General features: G+C 39.7%; 1 protein-coding gene across 6 annotated transcripts in view; it reads right to left on the reverse strand.

Annotated features, from left to right (window-relative positions):
- The window catches only part of celf2 (cugbp, Elav-like family member 2), a 247,913-nt gene that overhangs the window by 37,069 nt on the left and 189,389 nt on the right, over positions 1–21,455 (reverse strand). For all 6 annotated transcript variants that reach the window (XM_037981133.1, XM_037981132.1, XM_037981131.1 and 3 more), the window contains 2 exons: positions 11,584–11,632; positions 6,452–6,586 (listed from right to left, as the gene is read on the reverse strand). In XM_037981133.1, coding sequence (XP_037837061.1) covers positions 6,452–6,586; positions 11,584–11,632 — 184 coding nt within the window. The remainder of the gene's footprint in view (positions 1–6,451; positions 6,587–11,583; positions 11,633–21,455) is intronic.

Raw genomic sequence — 21,455 nt, forward strand, 5'->3', positions numbered from 1 at the left:
AATCAGCCTTCAATAAACGGAAGAACAGGTAATGTGTGATGATACACACTGGGCTACTTAGTTCAATCACAAGGAATCACTACTTTTCGAGTTTGTTATGATTCTATCTGATAGACTGTAATGTATATTAATATTAAACTATTGTAACTGTTTGCTAAAAATGAACAAATTGGCTTTATTAACTGATCATTGGCTGACCTGATGTTAAAAAACAGCACTGGCAAAAACCACTGAAAGATCCTAAATGGCTGTCCTCTAATTTTAAAATTTGTCAATATTTGCTGTTAAACAGCCATGTTGCCAATTTTGCTCTAACAGTAAACATCCATGATTAGGTCGCTGGGGCAACAGGTCCAGGAGGGAAACCCAGACATTTTTCCCGAGCTCCTCCTGGGGGATCTGAAGGCGTTCCCAGGCAAGGGAAACCTACTGAGTCTCCTCCCAATAAGACATGCTTGAAAAACCTCAAAAAGGAAGTGTCCAGGAGGCTTGAACCACCTAAGTTGACTCCTTCTGATGCAAAGGAGCAACGGCTCTACTTCGCACTCCTTCAGGTGATCAGATTTTAAGATTTTACTGTTAGTTTCCAAAGCTCTAAATTGACTGGCCCCAGTTTAAAACTACTTTTACTACATTTCACTCCAACAAAAAGGCTTAGGTAATAAAAAAATAAACAAAAATAGAGGTGACTGGTTGTTTGCAGACTAAAACGACCCATATTAGGAGTATTTTATCGCTGTTGAGCTACATAGGTATTTACCAGTTTAAGTAAATATGAGTAAATAAATTATTGATTCAATTAGTTTTTAAGAGTTAAGCAAAGTCCTTTTATCTATAAACCTTTAAGCAACCTAGTTTACCTCTAATGCCTCATGGTTGGTGTTCTGAAAGACTAAAGGTTTTAAATAACTTGGTTGAAATAACAATTGCAGCTTAAATTTTAATGCTTGCAGTGAAACCAAAACTTAACACAACAGATGGTTTATTACACACGACCATTTGGGTGGAAAACAAGTTAAAAAATAAAGTTAAAATCAGCATCTGTCAGTTACTGTGGATCACAAATAACCTCAGATCAACGAGATAAACAACTGATGCTAAATGAGTCAATCATTAGAAGCTGTAATCACCTCTAAAAGCCAACAGCTGCTGCTGATTGGCCCAAACTTCTGGTTGTTGGATCATAAAGAAATTATTTCAAGTCTGTCAAGAAAGATTTTGGAAACTTGTGAGACTTTACAAGCCTAACCAAACTTTTTTTTTGCTAGTGTTTTTGCTGGTCTTTTACCAAAAAGTACAAGTTTCTTAAAAATAAAGCAGTAAAAAGAATAAAAACAAGTTTTTCGGCAGCTCTCAAAAATGTAAGTCCCATGTTTCCTTTTCATTGTTTGGGTTTAGCTGTCTACACCTCAGATGGGTTCTCAGAAATGTAAAAGACAAGTGAAACAGTAATGTGTTAAAATGTTGTTTTTAGATTTAACACCTAAAATCACTGCACTTAGAATGACAAGCTTTAAGAGTTTGTTTCCCTGGTGAAAGAAAAAAGGTCAGTAAGTGGCTCTTTTAATATGTCGAGAGGAAATATTTCACCGGGCCTTCATTTTTCTGGTTGTAAAACCAACATGTGCAGGCTTCAGTTTTTAAACATGATTATTATTTTTTTCAGTCCACAAACCTGCTCTTAACATAACCAAGAATCATTTTGCTGTTTTTATGTCCACATAAATGTCAGATTAATCACCATTCACAGCTTGCTGCTTTAACATTAGAGCGGTAAAGTAGACTGAAGGTTATCAGATTCTGCATCCATGACCTAGTAAACACTCTGCCGTCCTTTTTTGTACAAAGCTATCATGCAAAGTGGTAGTTCTGTAGATAGGATGCTTGAAAAGGGGTCATTCTTCAAACCAATTGAGGGGACTGTCTATTTTAGTCAAGTGACAATCTGTCATTTAACTGCTTCGCTTCCAGGAGGCTGTGCCACCCTCTGCAGAGAAGTGCTGCTCGAGAACTGGATCAGTTCTGAAGGGGGCATTGATCTGGGTTAGCCTTCTGAACTGGTCCTGAGAGGTCCTGACTATTTTTAAACCTGGTCCGTGCTAACATCACAGCCTGTCTACAGTCGATGATGGCAAGAGTAGTTTTTGCCCACGTTTTCAGCCAGTTTCTGCAGCTTGATCCTGAAGCTTCTAAAGGAAAAAAAAAAAAAAAGAACTACTCATCTCCATTAATATCAAAGCTGTTCATAAAAACTGCATTAGCCAACTTTTGGATTTGTTGGTGCATTTCTTGGGATTTGTACATGGCGAAGTGATGGGACATAGCCCGTGAGCTTAAAAATACCTCACGGGCCGCATTCTGTCGTCAGTGGAGAACCACGCAGTCCTTTAATGAAAGTAGGGTAGCTCCCTAGGCCCAGACATCCACTGGTGGTGTGATCCATATTTTATTAATAGCAGGATAGCGGAGCGCTCGTCTGGTTGATACTGGGGTTTAAAAGGAGTTCTGCAGCAATGCTAGGTGGGACTGAAGGCCTCTGGGAGCTGCAGGCACATAAAAACCTACTTATTTCCAACCTGATTGGAGATGGTTATTGACAAGCCAAGCCGGACAACAAAGCCATCTCCACTTTGACGTGCATCCTCTGCTAAGTGGTGGATTTTAGCGCTACAGACGTGAGAATTTGGCCATCAGGGCTGAAATATTTATGAGGACAAAAGAGAGGAGCTGAAAAAGATGGAGGACAGAAATGGGGATAGGGAGGGAAGGAAGCCAATGCGGGATGTCGGAGGAAAAGAGGACAAATTGATGCAGGAGAAGATTCTAGGACAGCCAGGGTGAATTCGGAGACAAGGAAGGTGGAGCCGCTCGAAGAAGCAGAGGAGCGTAGCTTAGTTTGAGTCAAAAGCTGAGTCTGGATAGAGACAACCTTGAGGAGGAGGAGAGAAGAGCCACACTGAGAAGTTACGACTCAGGTCAACGATAAAATGCCCAGAACGCTCAACAAGCACAGAAAAAAAAAAGAAAAACGAAAAAAAAAAGTAGATGCGACCAACAGATCGACATGGAGCCTGCGTGACGATGACAGCGACAGATTGTTTGACGGGGAGGAGGAGGAGAAGAAATGGGTGAAGCTCTCCATCTCCTCAGCACAAAGAAACCACAAAAGGGGTAGGAGGACGGGGGAGGCAGGGAGTTGGGGGAGGATGGCTGAAATCAAATGGGCGGGTAGGCAGGTGTGTGTGATCGTGGGAGTTAGGGCTGCTCGATGTTAACCAAGCACTTGTGATGTTGTTGAATATCGCGATGGCAATATCAGTGGCAATAAACCCACAGATGCTCGCCACACTTTCCGTGTCAGGATCACCTAAACCAGGCGCGAGCATTAATGGTACTTGGACTATAACAGCCAGGGGTTTATTGCAATCCTTTGGGATATTAACATTAAAAGCAGTGATATAGCAATATTTCTTTTTTAATATATTAGGCAGTCCTAGGTTTTTTGGTACTAAAATGGATTTTTATTGTAAAACAATAGCTAAAACTATATTATCAGATATAACAACATATCTTCAATCATATGTCAACTTTAAGAGTAAGGTCGGTAAATAAGTACCGACTAATCTCATTGATTTGAGAGCTTATTAATAATCCTTTTCTTGCCTTTAAATCAGGCCAGTTCTCTAAGAAAATATGTGTCAAAAAAAAGAAAGAAAAAGAAATTAAATCAGTTATTTTACGGTTTGGTTCTTCCGGTTGTAAAGACGGCTTACAGTATGAGATCCAGTGATCCACTTTTATTTTGTAGGGGAATTATTTGGCATTATTCCCCCACAACTTTGAGAGGACCTCCTGCCATGTCGCAGAATAGCCAAAAATCAGTGCTTACGCTCCCTCACTGACTGAGGGAATATAAAGGAATAGTTGATATTAAAAGGCTTTCTGGTGAGAAATGGGCCTGAAATTCTGCCTTTAGTAGCTGGGTTTAAAACTATGCCTCTTCTGTTTTTAACAAACACGTTTTAACTTTTTAAAAAATCCTTTTCATTTCATGTCTTACATTAAAAAAATAAAAAAAAACTCATATTTGCTAAATTCACAGATTTATAGACCCTTTCTAGCACCAAATCAAATTTTTTTTATTGGGTTCTTATTAACAGTACTCCTTTGGTGTTTAAAACTTTCTCGTTTGCGTCACTATGTCTGCCTTTTTTGTCTTTTCTTTAAAAAGGTTGTACTTAGAAATGTTGACTTGCTTTCTCGACTGGATTTCTACGTAATCTAAAAAACTAAAAAAAAATCTTTCAGCTCCGCTTTTTTTTTTTTCCATCCAATGAATGAAACCTGCTTTTCACACTGAAAAAGCAACAAATTGGCTGCTTGAATTCTGACTTGGACAGTAGGCTTCTAATAAAACGCTTACAGCTTGTGGCAAAGTGAAACTTGAAGGATGCGAATGGTCAGAGGAGGGAAAAGCAGGGAAAGGCGGGAGGTGACGGGGGAGGGGGGTTGAGGCTGAGAAAGCAAGGAGGAGAGAAAAACAAAAGAAAGGTGGGGAAAAGAGATATATAGAGCGAAAAGGAAGAAGCATGTATTCACAGTGACAACAGCCTCAAGATGTTGCAACAGTTCATTCAAATGTAACTCTGCACACGACTTTAAAACGAATAAATTCACTGTTTTTCAAAGCGGGCGGCTGGTTAAAAACAGGATCTGAGACAATGTACGGAAGAAAAGCACAAGTTACTTTGTGGTTCACTTTTTCAGTATTACGACACTGACTCAAACTGCATGTTTCAAGAAATAAGAAGCTGCAGTAGCCAGTAGGTGGTGATAACATCCACATTAACAACAAGTAAAAGAAGGACAAGGCTGAGTAAAGCTTGGGATTCTCCCAAAAACAATGGTAGCTCTTTCTCCCCACATTTCCTCTCAGTACATAAACATGTCGGGACAACGCTGAAGTTTAACAGCAATGAAGTAAGGATACAAGCCACAGGTGTCAAACTTAAGGCCTGTGGGCCAGATCCAGGACTTGGTAACATTCTATCTGCCCTCCCAAGATAACATTTCAACTACTATTAGATCTGGCCCTCCAGTCTGTGTCAGATCGAGTCTCTATTGCTGCTCATTTTGGTTAGTGAAGTCTTCCTGTCACAGTTACTTTGAAGCCAAGAAAACTGAGCCTTAATTTCTCAGTAATCTTTGATTTTGACTTAGAAAGAGCAACAGAGAACACTGAATGGGAGCAATCAAAGTCTTACTGACAAACTTGCAGCCAAGAAAAGATGCCATGTATCTGACTTGAGTTAATGTGCATCAGAGTAACAGAGAATCTGCTTTAATATATGTCCTCTTTTTCTGTATTATCTCCTTGTGTCAAAGTTAACTGCTAGCAGCTGTATTTTCAGATTTTTTTGATGACATTTTAGCTGTTTTAAAGGCGAAAGATCCAAAAGAAGGCATATGACAGTACTAATGATGTGTCTTTTAAAGTTTGATCTAAGTTTCTTTGTTTATTAAAGGATGTTTGTTCTTTTTGTCACAGGGAAAACGTAATTGATATTTCTATATGAATGATTTGACATATTACATCTAAAACCAGGGTTAATTTACGTGTTTTTTCAAAAAATATTGATTGTGATTGGCCCTTGGCTTGGACCAAGTTTGTGTTACTGAGTTTTAGACCCCTGATATAAGCCTTACGCTACATCTAGGTTTGACATAGAAAACTTGGTAAAAATCAGTGCTGCTGTTACGGTTTCTATAGCATGCTCAAAGCACAAAGCAGTGGTGGGCGAGTATAACATGGACTCAACTTAAGCAATCATGGTACAATATATAAAGAGTTTAAAAACAAGATTTCCACTCCAGAAAGCATAAGTCATCCCGAAATATGTGTTGGCGGATCAGTCTCAGCTACCACCACAAAAGGTTGTAGCTCCATATCTGTAAAAGTGAGCGAGTTACAGCCACTTTTGTGTTTGCTAAGACTGATTAGCTGTGGAAACCGATAGCTAATCAAATGTAAATGTTTGTCCAATTATTAAATTAAAAAGTTTCATTAAAAGCTGTCCACTTGTGCACACATTTAATCACGGAATACCTTGTCTTTCATGGTAGCGGGTGCTAAAAAATCTCAATCTTTCTGTGTTTTTATTTTTCTTAGTGTCGACAGTGCCTACTAAAACATAGTTTGACACATAGTTATGGAAAAATACATCCTGCTTTACTTTGGAGTAAATAGATGCTTGAAAACAAAAAAAGGATTGTCTCAGACCGTTTTCAACCAGCCAACACCAGCCACGAAGTAAGGAGGCGAGTATTTTATTTTATGACTTTTGACTGACTGCACAACAATGAACTGCAGCTGCTGGAGGCCGTTCAGGCAGTTATTCTGACATGAGGAGCAGTAAGTCTGGATGGAGGTGAGTCAGAGAGCGACAGGTACCTCTGCTGAGCCCGTCGGGCCCTCGGAGGATCCGGCACTCCTCGATCTGTCCGAACGCCGAGAACATGACCCGGATGTCGTTCTCGTTGCACTTCTTCGACACCATGCCGATGAACAGCTTCCTGTCTTCAACAGCTGGAAGGAGGAGGACAGTTTGGATCAGAGGTTTGTGCTGAATCTCTTTAATTCAGTCGTTCACCTGAATCAAATTTATTCATTTGCTCCAAAGCGATAGCTAAGTCTTTCTCAAGTGGGCTTTTGTGGAAAGGTTATGAGTAGTTAACATCTTACCTGCTGTAGATAGCTCGTTGAACAGCCTCAGTTTGAAGGCAAAGTTATATTTATCAGCAAATTGATGAGTTAATGGCAAATTGATGTGGGGCAATGACCAAAGTAGACTACTGCCTTCATAAACTACTCCCATTTTAGGCCCTGTCCACACTACTATTATTTGTAAAAACAGAAATTCTTTGCTGCATTTGCACACTCATTTACAGTTTTTGGTGACAGAAATGAATATTTTTAAAACTGCTTTACAAAGCAGACTCAGTTTGTTGGTAGTTCCACGTAGACGTCACAGCAGATACAGAACTTTTCCGAAGCCTACTTGACACTTGCCCTCGATCACTTTGTGCCCTGAAAACACAAGGAAATACGGAGCTGTTTTTAACCGTTTTATCTGGGTCTGTCTCGTTTTATCCTGATTATCTTGTCGCCAAAGTTTGATCTTGTGCTGAAATGGTTCATAACAGAGAGGAAACTATTAACTGTGTCCTAAGAAAAAGAAGAAGAAAAAAAAAAGACTTGACAGTACCTTCAGCCAAGTGCAGAATGTTCTTTCTCTGTATTTTCACAAGTTATATGGGTATTTTGGCGTTTTTGTTAGAATATGAGGACAGAAAGTAAATTTAAAAGAATATCTGGAGTATTAGAAACAAGACCTTAGAATTTTTCATACAGGTTCATGTGAAAGTTCTCTGTAAACCTTTACACCACCCTCCAGTTTCACATTACATGGTTATTTATGTCTACAGCACATAGCAGTAGTGGCAGCTAGCTGCAGCACCTCCAGCAGGAATATAATGATATTTCTGCCAGAACATCCATGTCATGTGGAAGTTGCACTAGTTTTGAAACTTATGAAATAGCATTTGCATGAACTGTGGTGAAATCTTTCAGGTTTTGCCGTTATCTTGTCAGTCCAGGCAGAATTAAACAAATTCTTCAAACTTTTTTTTTTTACAGCAGGAAACATAATAATTGTTCATAACCTTTCCACAAGAGCCAACTCTAAAAGATATGAACTATCCCTTTATTCTCTTTTTCAGTTTTTAAAGGACTACTCCAGTTTTGTCCTTTTTTTGAGCCAAGCAGTTGCTGTCTTTACATGTACAGCTTAAAGATAAATGACTTAAAAAAAAACCCAAAAAAACACTTTTTTTCGAAAAGTTTGAAGTAAAACTGATTGTTGAGAACAAAACAGAAAGACAAAGTAACAAGAATGGGCAAAATGAGACATAAAAAAAGCGAAAGAAACAGAATGACAGAAGAGAAAAAAGAAAGAGTTCATGTATTTCATCATGCCATCTGCGAAGCTCTGATCAATGTCTCATTATCACTTCAACACCGACTGCTCTTTGAGACTCTCCAGCTCTTCCTCCCTAAACCTCTCCTCCTCTTCCTCCTCCGTTCTCCCCCATGGATCCCCCCCCCCTCCGCTGACACAATCCCGCCGTCTCCGGTGCAATCTCGAGGAAGGAACGCCGGCTGCAGGGGTTAACGTCTGAGAGCGCAACAGTGTTTGTGTTTACGTCTTTCCCACCAACGTTCAAATGCAATGCTAATCCAATTCATTTTTAATGAGGAAACTGTCGGCTCTTACCGCGAGGCGAAAGAGATAAGCGGCCGGTTGCACTCTGGGAAATCAATAGTGCACTTGTTTATTTTACTGTTTGAATTGTTTGTGCAGTGTTTAAAAAAAAAACAAAAAAAAAAAAAACATGGGCATACGCCGCGGAGATAAGTGTTGTTTCAAAAAGCTTTAACTCCTTTGTACACAGCATGTTGTGCGAACGCATCACTCCGGAGGATGATTACCACACGTCTAACAGCGATGTAATTAATTTACTCGGTGTCGATAGACAGCAGAGAACGGAGATATCGTTGCTGCTGTCTGTCTGTGTTTCGGACGAGGCGTGCTGGCACGCAGGCGGGTGATAAGACTCACGACTCGAAGATAATCTGGAGTGCATTCTGGGAAAAGAAAAAAAAAAGTGAAGTTTTTAAAAGACAGCAAAAGCCTTAAAAGGAAACAAAATACCACACACCTCTCCATTCCCCTCCTTTTCTCCCATCTCCTCCTCTGACTAAACTAATACACGTCTTCGCAGTCGTTCATCACTGTTAAAGCAAATCTAACAGCGAGTTTATTAAAGGTCGTTACTGTTAAGTGGAGGGAAATATATCGGGAGCTGAGCTCTATATTTCACCCTTCCAGCCGTGATTTTCTTTATTAAGTTCCACCATCTTTACCCTGACAGTTATGTCTCATAAAGTCGCCATATTTCAGTGGAGCAGGTGATGGCTTTTAAAAGAATTCAGCTATTCTTTTTTTTTTTTGCCTTCTCCTTCAGACCACAGTGACATCGATGGTGTGCAGCCAGAAGTAAACCACAGCAATGAAATCCTGCTACAAGATTAAAATGGCCACTCTTTTTCCCCAGTCATGGTTTTATAGTATCCATTATCGCGTTCTGCTCAATTACTCAGCGATAAGGGTCATCAAAACTGCACAAACTCACATTTATTCCACTTAGCCGTGCAAATAAATTAGGTTTAATTTGCCGAAATTTCTGTTATTTGCTACTGATATCTTTATTTTTGCGTGGCAAGTTAAACAAAAGTTCAAATTGAGGTCTCCTGGTTGGCCAACCAAAGTAATTATACATCTGTTTCCAGAATAATGATGATTATTTTGATTTAAAAAGCAACTTTAAATCGTTTAAACAACCCAAAAATCTATTTTTTGTTATATTTGAGCAGCATCAGCGTGTGGATCAGTGTTTGAGTGACTCGGTGAGGCACATGGAACAATGCAAGTATGGAAACTATTCATTTTAAATAGCTGTGCTGTCAAAAAAAGCCCATAAACTTTAAAAATAATAAGGTTTGGAAAAAATGGGGATGAACCGATACCAGTATCGGGCACTGGTCCAACACCATGGGTGTGTGTGTGTGTACTCCAATATAAGTGCAGTGGGACGTTTATCCACACAGCTGGCGATGGTAATGTACAGTAAAGTTGTTTGCTAACAGCCAATGAACTTCACCATAAGAAGAAGCAGGAGATTTCAAAGTGAAGAGGTGGGGTGTAAACCTAGCACTTTCAACAAAAGCAATTTCATAAAACATCTGAAAAATCAACACGATGCTGAGTTCAAATAGTTGGCTAAGAGCAACAGCAAATGGCTACAGTCTGTCACTGACCAGAAGAGGATTCTGGGAAGACACGGATCTGAGCTTGTGCTTCCTGACGATCTAATCGCTCACCAATGGATGCTTTTGAAAAAGAGTATTTCTGTCCTGATTTCGCCTGAGGCGTTAACATGAAAAGTAAACTCCTTTGATTTTTAAACATGTTTTCAAAGTAATTATAAGAGGTATAATAGCATTCATCAGTACTTAGGTCTGTACTTGATGTTGGCAAGTACTCAAATGTAAGTAGTTTTACTTGGTTTGAAAAAAAAAAGGTGGTATTGGTGCATCGCTAGGAAAAACAAATCAGTTAAAATTGGGTTTAGTTCAGAATTAGAGCTGACATTAGGCAACATGGACCTTAAATTTTGCAGTGAGTTAAGACAAGAAAAAAACCAAAATATGGGTCTGTTTCAAAAGAAGAAATTTCAGGTCTAAAAATCCATCTCCAGCAGATGAACAGTAGCTGAAAGTTGTGTCTTTAAAAAACAAAGAAAATCCATCAAAGACCTGGCACAGGACCTGAGAGATGCATCATCCTTCAGTCGATCGACTGTATGACAAGTTTTCAGCCAGTAGCTTTTGGGAATCACCTTGCCGGCGCTAAAAAGCTACTTTCTGTCTGTCAAACTGTTTTCTTTGGCAACTTTTATAGATTTAACTTGAGGAATGAGAAGAAATTACAGTATATCTTTGTGACAGGCTGGTAAAGAGCTTGAAGATGCTATTTAAAATTGCTTGCTAAGATGTCTGTTATGTGTCAACACAACACTAGTTCATTGAGTTTAGGAGCCTTTTTATGCCTAAATGATTCATTGGTCAGAGCTAAGTGGCCTAACAAACTAACATTCCTCAGAAAATGATCAGGTACTGGACAGAAAATAAGTGAAAAAAAGAGTCAAAGTAAAAAAAAAAAAAAAAGGACTGCATTAAAGGACTTTTGAAACAGCTCTATCCATGAGAATTGGTTTTAAAAATTATTGCAACTCAGTTGTGTTTGGACTGAGTGTCCCAATGTGGTCTAAGAGCAATAAAATATTTACAAAGACTCACACGCATTCGTACCGTTCATGAATATAGAATAACGGCAGATGGATTCTTTAAAGAAACAAAGACACTTCCTGCAGAGCGTCCCATCCGACCGGCTCCTGGTTAGAATAAGAATGAATGGAAGACGACAGCCCGCATAGGAAATCAATTCAGAACTGGATCTGCGATATGTAGTTTGGAAACGGGGTGATCCTCTGACTGGGTGCTTGTGTTTGTCTGAAATAGATGCATTAAGTGTGTGAGGAAGGAGGCGAGCGCACACAGTGTGTTTGTATGTGCGAGCTGCCATGGGGGATCGACTCTGGTTCAGCACAAGGCTAAAACGATTCAACTTTCACTGACCTCCTTCCAAAGCGTCTTAATAATTTATTGCACATATAAGAAGAAGAAGATATATATAATAAATCCAACATCTCGCCTTCTATTCGTTTCTTTCTCTGCTTCAATCTTTCCCCAGTTTCTTGTCCAATCTGCCCATCAAGCAGCACAAGAAACAAAACAAAAAACCCCACACTCACACAGGTGAGATCGCTATTACCAAGCTATTTCAAAAGGGGCTATTTATGATGTCCTTGTGTGTGAGTGTGTGTGTAGGGGGAGGGACTCACCATTAGATTTCTCACTGTCTGCAGGTTTCATCTGAATAGGGTGATGCATCTGTGAAAACAAAAGAGGGACAAAAACAAACCATTAAATATCACCTTGACACGTGCATAAATACAGTGAGGCATGCAGAGCTGCAGAATGCTCCAGCTCCCTAATGTGCAAATCAGATTTGAATATCACTCAGCAGCAAATGCCAGTGTAAGAAACTGTTTTTTTTAGTTTTGGTTTGTTTTGCAGGTTCCAAAAACACTTGAGTCCAGAGGGTAAAGGTTCTGGATCAAAAAGTGGCTCGCTAAAGAAATCGTAAAACAAGTTCTAAGAAGGTAAGAACGTAAAGCGAGATGAACATGGTCAAACAGCAAGATAACAAACAAGAACAAGGAGATAAAGAACCAGAGGAAAGGAAACGTATTAGTGTGGTTTGTCCATCGCTTCTACATCCAGGACGGAAACCCAGACATCTCACTTCCTAAACCCCCCTGGGGGATCCCAAGATGTTCCCAGGCCAGAAAGGAGGTACAATCCTTCCAGTGAGATCTAGGTCTGCCCTGGGGTCTTTTCCCAGTGTTACATGCCCAGAAAACCTCCAAAGAGGGGCTCTTAGGAGGTCTGAACCACCTCAGATGACTGCTTTCACTGAGGAGGAGCAGCAGCTCGACTCCGAGCTCCTCACCTTCTCTTTAAGGCTGATTTTATACTCTGCGTTAAAAAAGTTAGAAAAATCTGCTATGTCTGATGTAGGAAAAAGAAGTTCTTTTCAGCAAGAACATTTTATACTCCAAGAGAAACCTCATTGCCAATCTTCAGGAAGCCACCCCCCACTAATATGGAGGTTTTTCAGTTGTTGGAGGAAGAGGAAAACATCTTATTTCAAGATGCTGGCTGTTTTGATGACTGTTAAGTCCTGCCGTCTGTTCAGCAGCACCCACACACTGCAGATATTTCATCCAAGAAGCTAATGTTACCTCCCAGCAGCTAATACTCCCAGGGTGACAGCGGCCACACTGGTTCTTAAACAGCTGACAGAATGGCGTGGCTGCATTACCCACCATCACTTTACATTTCTGGCCAATCACACAACAGTTGACACAAACCTCTGGGAGAAAAAAGAAAGAAAAAAAGTCCTGTCCAGAGCTTGTGTTGAGAACAGGCTCTCAGCGCTCCCAGGAGAACAACATGACGTCATTTTGGTCTCACAACTGCATCAGAGAGAACAGAATTCTTCACTTCTTGCAGAGTATAAATCCAGTTTTAGGCTGGAGCAGGACCATTTCAGACACTTGTGTTCAGGATCTCAAAAATGTAGTAACACTTTCAATAATTCCGACTACTGTTGAAATAAATTACAAAATTAGGAGAATTAACAAAATGTTGGTGCTCCATTCGCACATAAACATAACCTATAAATCTGTTTGGATTGGTATTTCCCCCCCCATCTTTCTCTTCAAGCAAAGATTCAGAGTTGATTTTCATAAATCCGTGGCAAAGAAAAATAGCTTTGGGGAAATTGTTTTACTTTTTATTCCTGTTGGTTTTAAACTGTTATCAAGCAGTTTTTTCAAACCTGATTGGTTCTGGCTGATTAATTATTCAGGCGTTCTCAAAAGAAAAGAAAAAAAGAGGATCGGCTTCTTTTGTGAAATACTAGGTCAGCCCACTTTCCTCAAGTAATTTGAGGAACCATGATTGTCCAGACAGGTTTGGCATTCAGTATATTATAAAAAAACACAGAGACGCAACGTGTAAGTTGAAGCCAAAACGACAAGAGCGCCTACTGTAGGATAGCTGCGGTATAGTAGGGGAGTTGGGGATACTTTCAGCCTCACATTCCAAGCGCCCAGACTGTGGCTTTTTAAGTACAACATGGCAGCATCGGTAAAACAAAAAACGCCAGCTTCAATTTTGAACAACCGACTACGACGTCACCAAACAACGTAATGTTCAGGTATTTAGGAAGTGAGAAACTGGAGTACCTGAAAAACCTCATAAAGGAGCACTGTTATTCACTGGAAGCAGGTAAACACAGCTGATGCGTTTTCAGGAAAAAGGTCCTCTTTTATAAAAAAAAAATAAGAAAACACTTCAGTGATGAGAAGGCTTTGTCACCTCTCTCAACCTTCTCTAAACTCCCCTCGCCTGGCCCTTTTTTATTCCCTCCATCTCTCTTTCCTTTATGGGAGATTATGTGGCTGTTTGATCTGCGGAGAGACGAATGACAGCGATTCTCCAAATCTAGCCCGGTATCAATCACACTCAGAGTCAAATACCAGCCGTGAGTGAGTGTTTCTGCAGGTGTGTGTGCCCGTAGAAATGTGTATATGTCCCGTCTCGCCCATTACGCCCCTGGGCTCAGTCACGCTGTGACAGAGGGCTTTGATCTTCCAATTCTATCACACACCTTTATCCCAACTCTCCCTCTTCTTGCTCTCGTCCTTATCATCTTCACTCTGATATTTTTTTTTTCCTCTCTTCTCACAGGCCTGTCCCAGATGCACACACACCGACCCACATCTAATCCTTTGATTAGTACCAAAACCTGCCTGACGGGGGCAGTAAGCAGTGGAGGATGAAATGAAAAAAAAAGACTTTTAAAGACAAAACAAGAAAAAACGAAGAAATGACAAAAAAAGGATGCTCCACCACCAATAGGTTCTTGCACACTCGTGTAAGTGGAGCAACTGGATTCACATTTTTTAAAGTGGGGGCGCGATGTTATGGATCTGATCCACCATAGTTTGACCTAAAGAATGCAAAATGCATGTAATCTACTTTTATTCTCCACTTATATCCAGAGTCTGGTTCCTTTGATCATGAACCATATCTCTGGTCAGTAAGTGATGTCTGAAATGTAGATGGACCTCAACAGACTGGAGCAACTGTCATTTAGACCATCTAGAACTTTTCAATGAATTGAAAATTTAATGTAAAAAAAAAGTCATTTTTTAAACCACCCTCCTGAACCTTTAAGTTAGTTCAATTCAATTTATTTCTATAGCACCAAGTCACAACAAAAGTCCACACTATTACAAGTCAAGCAGCATTCAGCCATGGAGATGTGACACAGAGGAAGTTAAAGTCACCAGTTTTGATTCTCGTTTGGACTGTGACTCAGATAGAACAGAGTAAAAAACATTGCAGGATATCGTGCTATTCAGAAGCCAAAGATATCCACAAGTATCCGAAGTTGGAATTTTAGTCTCTAAATGCTGATTGGTTGTAAACTTTAGCCTGAAGTACATCTATTCTCTGTGAGTCTTAGTGAGCATTTTTGGGTTGAAAAGACATTTTGGCTAAAATTCGGCACATTTGGCCTAAAGGTGAAAATTTTCTAAATGTCTAAATCTAGTACTGGGTGTCAAATAGAGAAATGCATTTAGCTGGGATTGGTAAAAACAAAACAAAAAAGAAAACCACCATAACAGAGCGACTTTTAAACACTATGCATCCATCCGAGTTAAACAACCACAATTTGTCACGGCCATTGTTCCAATAAAACAACATGTCAATGGCATGGTCACAATACAGGATTAGATTTGTATCTTTCCAAATTTGCTCTTATATTTTATGCTACAATCAGGCGTCCATTGCTTCACCATCAACAAAAGAAAAAAAACATAACACGAGAGGACAAGGCAGAAAGGGTCATCCACTCCAGGACGGACAAAAGTAGTCGGCAACCCTTCAGGCAGGAGTCTCAGTGCAGTATCAGTAACACAAGGACAGATGCAGGGACACGGATGAGGCTTCTGTGAGCATGTTTGTGTGCTTTGTGTGGGCTGAAGCCACATCAAAAGCAGGAAAGTCATGTCAAAGCAAACCTGGAAGTCACATCAAGTCAGTTCTCATTAATCCATTTCAAAGTCAGTCCTCTAAAGGCAAAAAAACAACAAAACAAAAAAACAACAAAAGGCATGACAGCATTCGAAGCACTGCCGTCATTCACTCCTGAGAAACGCTGCCAAAACATGCCATGTGCGCGCACACACACAAAAATCCTCCCACACAAACACAGACAGCACAGGTACAAATAAAAGAAAAAAAAGGCATCTGGCTTTCAGGCGTCTCCTCCTTGGGTCTGTCTACCCAGAAGGCCCAGCGAGCGGCAGAACTGTCGACATGTTTGATCTTGGCGAGCCCCCGCCGAGGCCAACAAAGCAAGACTCTCCTCTGCTATCCCACAATTCCACAGTGCTGTTTCTTCTTGCCTGGTAGGCCCACAGCTGCAGTCTGCCATTCATTATGCACTCAGCGGGAACCCGGCAAAACTACTAAGTCCTCGCTGCGCACAGCCTCATAAAAAAGCAACGGAGGACCGAAAAACTTAAAGCCATGTGTGTCGACTTGATGCTGCGCTGGCATTTTCGCTTTAAAAACATACGTGTCTCGTCAGCAGGTGGCAGATCTACTTCCTGTTTACCTGCTGCATCAGTTCAGCCCTCGAAATCCTCCTTTTTCAGCTAAAGAACTGAGCCGGTTTCTTTGGGAAAACTCTAATTGAAGCGATTTTCATAAGCACTCTAAGCCACTGCATGGTAATTAATCACAACATGATTTTCAAAAATAGGAAAACCGAGCTGAATGCTTTACAGGGCAGCTGTACAGTTAATAACACAAAGCTGAATTGAATGTAATTTCCTGACGTTTGATTATAATGAAGTTAAAGTTTCTCCAAGCTTTAAGGGGCTTATTATCTGCTCGTAATGCATCTGCAGTGCACTTCAAGTAAAGTGTCTCCATTTGTTTTCAATCATCCTCAGAGCACTTGAATTGCTTTATTATAAAACGGCACAGCGCATTTCTCACTGCCTGAGTCGCACTGCTGTAAAATACATGTTTAATGCATACCTTTGAAAATCGATTAAGATTTAATTTACATATTAATGTGCAACCTGAGTCCCCGCTCACACTTGTAATAATGAGCTGCTGGGTGTTGTTGCTGTTTAAGAACTACATGGCTGAGAATAAAAGCTGCTCTACAATCGATGCAAGGCAATAAGTTATTTTTAACCCGTTATAAATAGCTTCAATTATCGGGATTTGTTCTTCTTGTTCCGCAGCTATTGTATTCGGAAAGCTGTAGTGATTTTCAGTTCAATTATGTCGAGGGATGGGATTAGGGTGTTGAAACTGAATCAGATTTTAAAGGAAACGTCATTAGATTTATGCAGGTAGAGGTTCGCAGTCAGCCAGATAATTCTAACAGGTTCAATAGAAAGCGACTGGACTTCTTGTCGTTTCTTTGAAATTTCGTTTTCACGTGCACATCAAGGACGCGGCTCTTCGAAGGACACTTCCTGTTGGGAGAGTAATTTACATGCAAGTTCCACAGTTCACGGTTTTTAATCAAGAAGGCCACCCCAGCCAATCAACCATAGCCTACAGAAAAATGGGTATACCTCAGTGAGTTGTATAGCTAACGACCTAAAATTTGGCCTGGTAGTAGCTGAGACTTATTTGCAACACATACTCCAAACGCCAACAGATCATGCAAAATGACTCAAGGTATTGCAATACTGCATTGGAGCGACATGCATTCCTTTCAGGAATGTTAGGCCTTTAATGTCTTTTCTAACATAGCTTGAGGGCAGCAGTGTCCTTTCACAATCCAAACCTTTCTGTCTGTGCTCTTTTTGGAAATATTTTTAACAATGAATCGATATGAAGACAGACAAGCTCATCATAGATAATGTGAGAAACATATTAGTCCTAAAACAACTGATTCCTTTTACAAAAACATGTCAACATTCGTAAAAACGAGTCCTCGTTTCTTCTCAAAGCAAGACGTACAGAACCTCCCGATTTGTCTGCTGTGTGCGTTTTAGCTCACCGTTTGACATTTTTTTAAACTCTTTACTGCAGTTTGTGCAGGACGATTTAGGATGCCACATCTGTTTGCTGGTGTTGCTGGTTTCATTGCGTTTATTCAAAGTTGTTACCAATGTTGTGCTATTGTGACGAACTCATTCGATTTTACCAATAAGTGTTTTTTGGTTTTCTTTCGTTTTAAACAGTGCTAAACCTCTGACCTTTTTGGTCTATTTGTCCCATTTTCGTTCATACGTTGCACATAAAGAAGCGTAAGCATGCTGAGCCACATTAATAATTGTGAAACACTGACAGCTGAATGGTACGCAGTCCTGTGAGTTAAAGCATCCAATCAAAGACGTTTGCCTCAAGGACTTTTTGTAATCAAGTGACTCCATGAATCATGTCAGCCTTTAAACTCTGTGATCAAAGATCGAACGGACAGTTCTGCATACAAGAGATGGATCAGGCCAGTATGTTCAAACCTGAACAAGTTTAATCCATGTAGGTTCTAATAGGGCACCCCAGTAGTCTTGTGTTAATCATGGTTTGGTGTTACTGACAGAGAATTATGCACGTGGCTTTAATCTAATGGCAGACTGATGTAAGGTTTAATGGTGGAGTCGTGCTCTCTAGAAAGAGAATTATACAAAACTGGGGGAAAAAAAACCCAGCTGTAAAATAACTTTTACACTTGATTTCTCTTCATCTACCTCTGTAAAATGCTCACACATTGATTTTAAATCCATTTACTTGGGGAATCTCATTGTATTTGAGAGCCAACACTTTGTTGATCCACAAAAACTACTCATGTGGTGAAATCAATTTTGATCAAGGAAAAAAAGAACCCATCTGCAGATAAGGTGCATGTATCTCTCCGAACTGCTCACCCAAATAAATAAATAAAATATTCAATAGTGTTACATCTGGCACTAGGAGGATCAGAGGGACAAATTTCAGTTCTCAGGGTATCATTTTATGCATATTTATTGACTGTTTGGTCATTATTTTGGCACAAATACTGAAGAAACTAGCTGAGGGATGCATAAGTCTGGCATAATGTTCCTTCATAAAGCAGCTACAAGGCTAACGTTTAGTCTATAGATGAGGTTTATAATTAAAACAAGACAGCTTACATTAATTGCCTAAGTACATATTTGTAACTAAAGAGTCAACACTTAACATCAACTATAGCTGAACTCCCTAAAGACTTTTTGCTCAGTCTTTGCAATAAAAAGTAAGAAAACACTGAGCAATTTCATTTGTCCAAGCTGTGGTTAAGTAAGATTAACTCGTCCAATCACCAGGAGATCTTGCTGTCAGACTGAAACCATCAGGTCTAGATTACAACAGAGGAATCGGAGTGCAGTGGGCAGCCTGGATGGATTTTATGACCTTCCAGTTATAGGACAGCCTCTTTAATCACCTCCCGTTTTCCCGGCGGAGGTGACGCGTCTATCTGTTGGACTAGCTGATGAAATGTCACCCAACAGGCCCCCTCCCCGCCTACCCTCAACTTCCTTCTAGCTTTTTTTTTATCTTAACATCCTCATCAAGTCCAAGCAACCTGACCTGCATTCAGCCACTCTACACCCCCCCAGGCTGGCTGTTAAGTAGCTCCTATGAGGGTGCTGATTGTAGGAAACTCTACACTTCCTAAATGCTAGCTGCAGCTTCAGGTTATCCCCCGTCTTCCAGCAATGCACTGGTGCTTAAAAGGTCAGGTGTCCACCATTTCTGGAGCCCGAGGACTAACTCCAGGTTCATGCTGGGTACACCATTAGGGCGTAAGGAGTGAGTATGGAGAGAGTCACTGTGCATCTGTGCGTCCTTTTGCCAGCAGTTGGCACCCTCAAAGCAAGCTCACAGGACCAGAAATCTGCTTGCCAAAACAGGAACCGAACTCAGAAACCACACGCTCCTTTAATGCACGTGTGTATCTCGCTCGCACGTTTTCACGCGCACAGACGGCAGCCACACACTGCCCTCCCACCCTGCTGAAGGTGTGACGGTGAGCCGCTGGGTCAAAGTCAGACAGATGGCCCTCGCAGCCGGGATTCAATATCGATGACCGACACCGTGCGGCAGGCCACACAGAGACACACCTTAAAGGGGGGAAAAAATAAAGCACCCACTAAGGCGGAAAAACACGTATGACCTCCAGACAATAATCAGCACGATGATGGAACAAGACACAGAGACAAGCATTTCAGAAAACACTCAAACAGAAGACTTTTGCTCGTATATCAGTCTAAAAAAACACAACGAAATACAAATTTTACTGCACATTATTACAGACTTTTATACAATTCAGTATATATATTTATTAATTTACTTATTTAATGGAATTTCAGGACATGAAAAGATATCGGCTCAAATCATGTAAATAGTAGGTTTGAAACAAATGAGGATTTCAACTAAGCCAGTTTTCAAAGGATGTTTTTCTGTTAAACTCTAAGCCCCAAATCTGCACTTCTTAAAAAAACAAAACAAAACAAAAAAAATGCATGACAATTTCTACTTGTATTTAAAAAGTTTTTATAAAAAGAAGGTTATTTCATGTCATGTATAGTCTGTGTAAAAAAAACTAACATTTTCTTTCAAAAAACTAAATACCTTTCAGATGGTCGGCAGTACTTTATGTGCTGAGTGAACACTATTTAAAATCACCCTCACAGGAAAAAATAGATTTTAAAATGGAAAGAAGAGCATCATTGACTAACATTTGCAAAGGTTTAGCTAGATAAAAGTATTTGTGTATTTGAAGAAAAAAAAAACAACTATAATACAAAACTGTTTTGTGTAATCAAACACAGGGCAAAGTTTTCATAGTACCGTAAATAAATAATATCCTTAAATAAAGCCTTTTAACGTATACATTTAAAGTGTTTTGTTGTTTTCCAAATGGCATCAAATGCTTTCTTTTTAAAAACTGTTGTGTAATCCAATTCAAAGAGTAATTCCTGCTTCCTTTTGATGAGAAATCAGTGCTTTCTGATTCTGACGGATAACAAATCAGATTAAAAATATTCAGTGCATGTGTGTCTGCAGGGATTAAAGTGAAACTTGCAGATAGAAAACCTTCAAAAAGACCAAGACGCTGATGTGAAACCAATTTCGACTGACTTGATTGTGTTTTGGTAGCCTTTGGAATCCGTTTTGTCTCGGATTATGGATTTGCAAGCCGAATTTTGCTCCTCAAACAAAATTCAGCTGTTATGTAAACAAATGCTAAATACTGGCAAAAAGGCAAAATTTTATAGCCTATTTTTTTTTTTGAAAGGTGACGGGTGTCTAAAAGATGTGGCCAAATGAAGTTTCTGTAAACAGTTCAACTTCCTGGTATCAGGAAATATATTAGCGGTTATACGCTAAATTAGTCTTCATCGTGTAAAAAGTAAAACCAAAAACCTTTATGTACTTCTAAATGAACAATAAAACTTTTTTGTATACCACATTTATTCTACTGCATTGATATACAGTAAAAAAATAATGAAATACTGCACCAATAGCTGCTAGGTTGAGCTAATGAGCTAATAAGCTAACTGAATTAGCATCAATGACATGAGTGGCGATTAGCAGCAGCTGTAGCCACTGTTTTAACTTCTTTGTAAAGTTGCTTTGGCAATAAAGCACAAGTACATTATATGTAAAATGTTCACTATGGAGATAATTTCTCTTTTTTGTGATAATGTATCCAAGCTAAAGCAAAGCTGCAAACAAAATCACTGCATGTAGTGCTCGTCTAAAACCCAAAACTTTTTTTTTTTTTTAACTTTATATCATTTAACATTTGTCATACGTTCAAACACTGTTATTCCATTTTTTAATATTTAGGATCAAAGTGAGTTAGTTGACTTCAGTTTCTTCATCAAACACATACAATATACAGTAAACTGTGTTACCTCTCCACGGAGATAAAGGGTGTCTTCATCGTTTCAGCAAACAAGTATAAATCAAACTGTCCTTTACAATATCCTTTGTCTTAGCAGCAAAGTTAGTCTCAATTATCCCCACTTCATTTAGCTTGGTAAACAATTAACCCAACGCAAGTGTGAGCAGAATGATG

Source organism: Kryptolebias marmoratus, linkage group LG18, assembly GCF_001649575.2.
Source record: "Kryptolebias marmoratus isolate JLee-2015 linkage group LG18, ASM164957v2, whole genome shotgun sequence".
In the NCBI taxonomy this organism is placed as follows: Eukaryota; Metazoa; Chordata; class Actinopteri; order Cyprinodontiformes; family Rivulidae; genus Kryptolebias; species Kryptolebias marmoratus.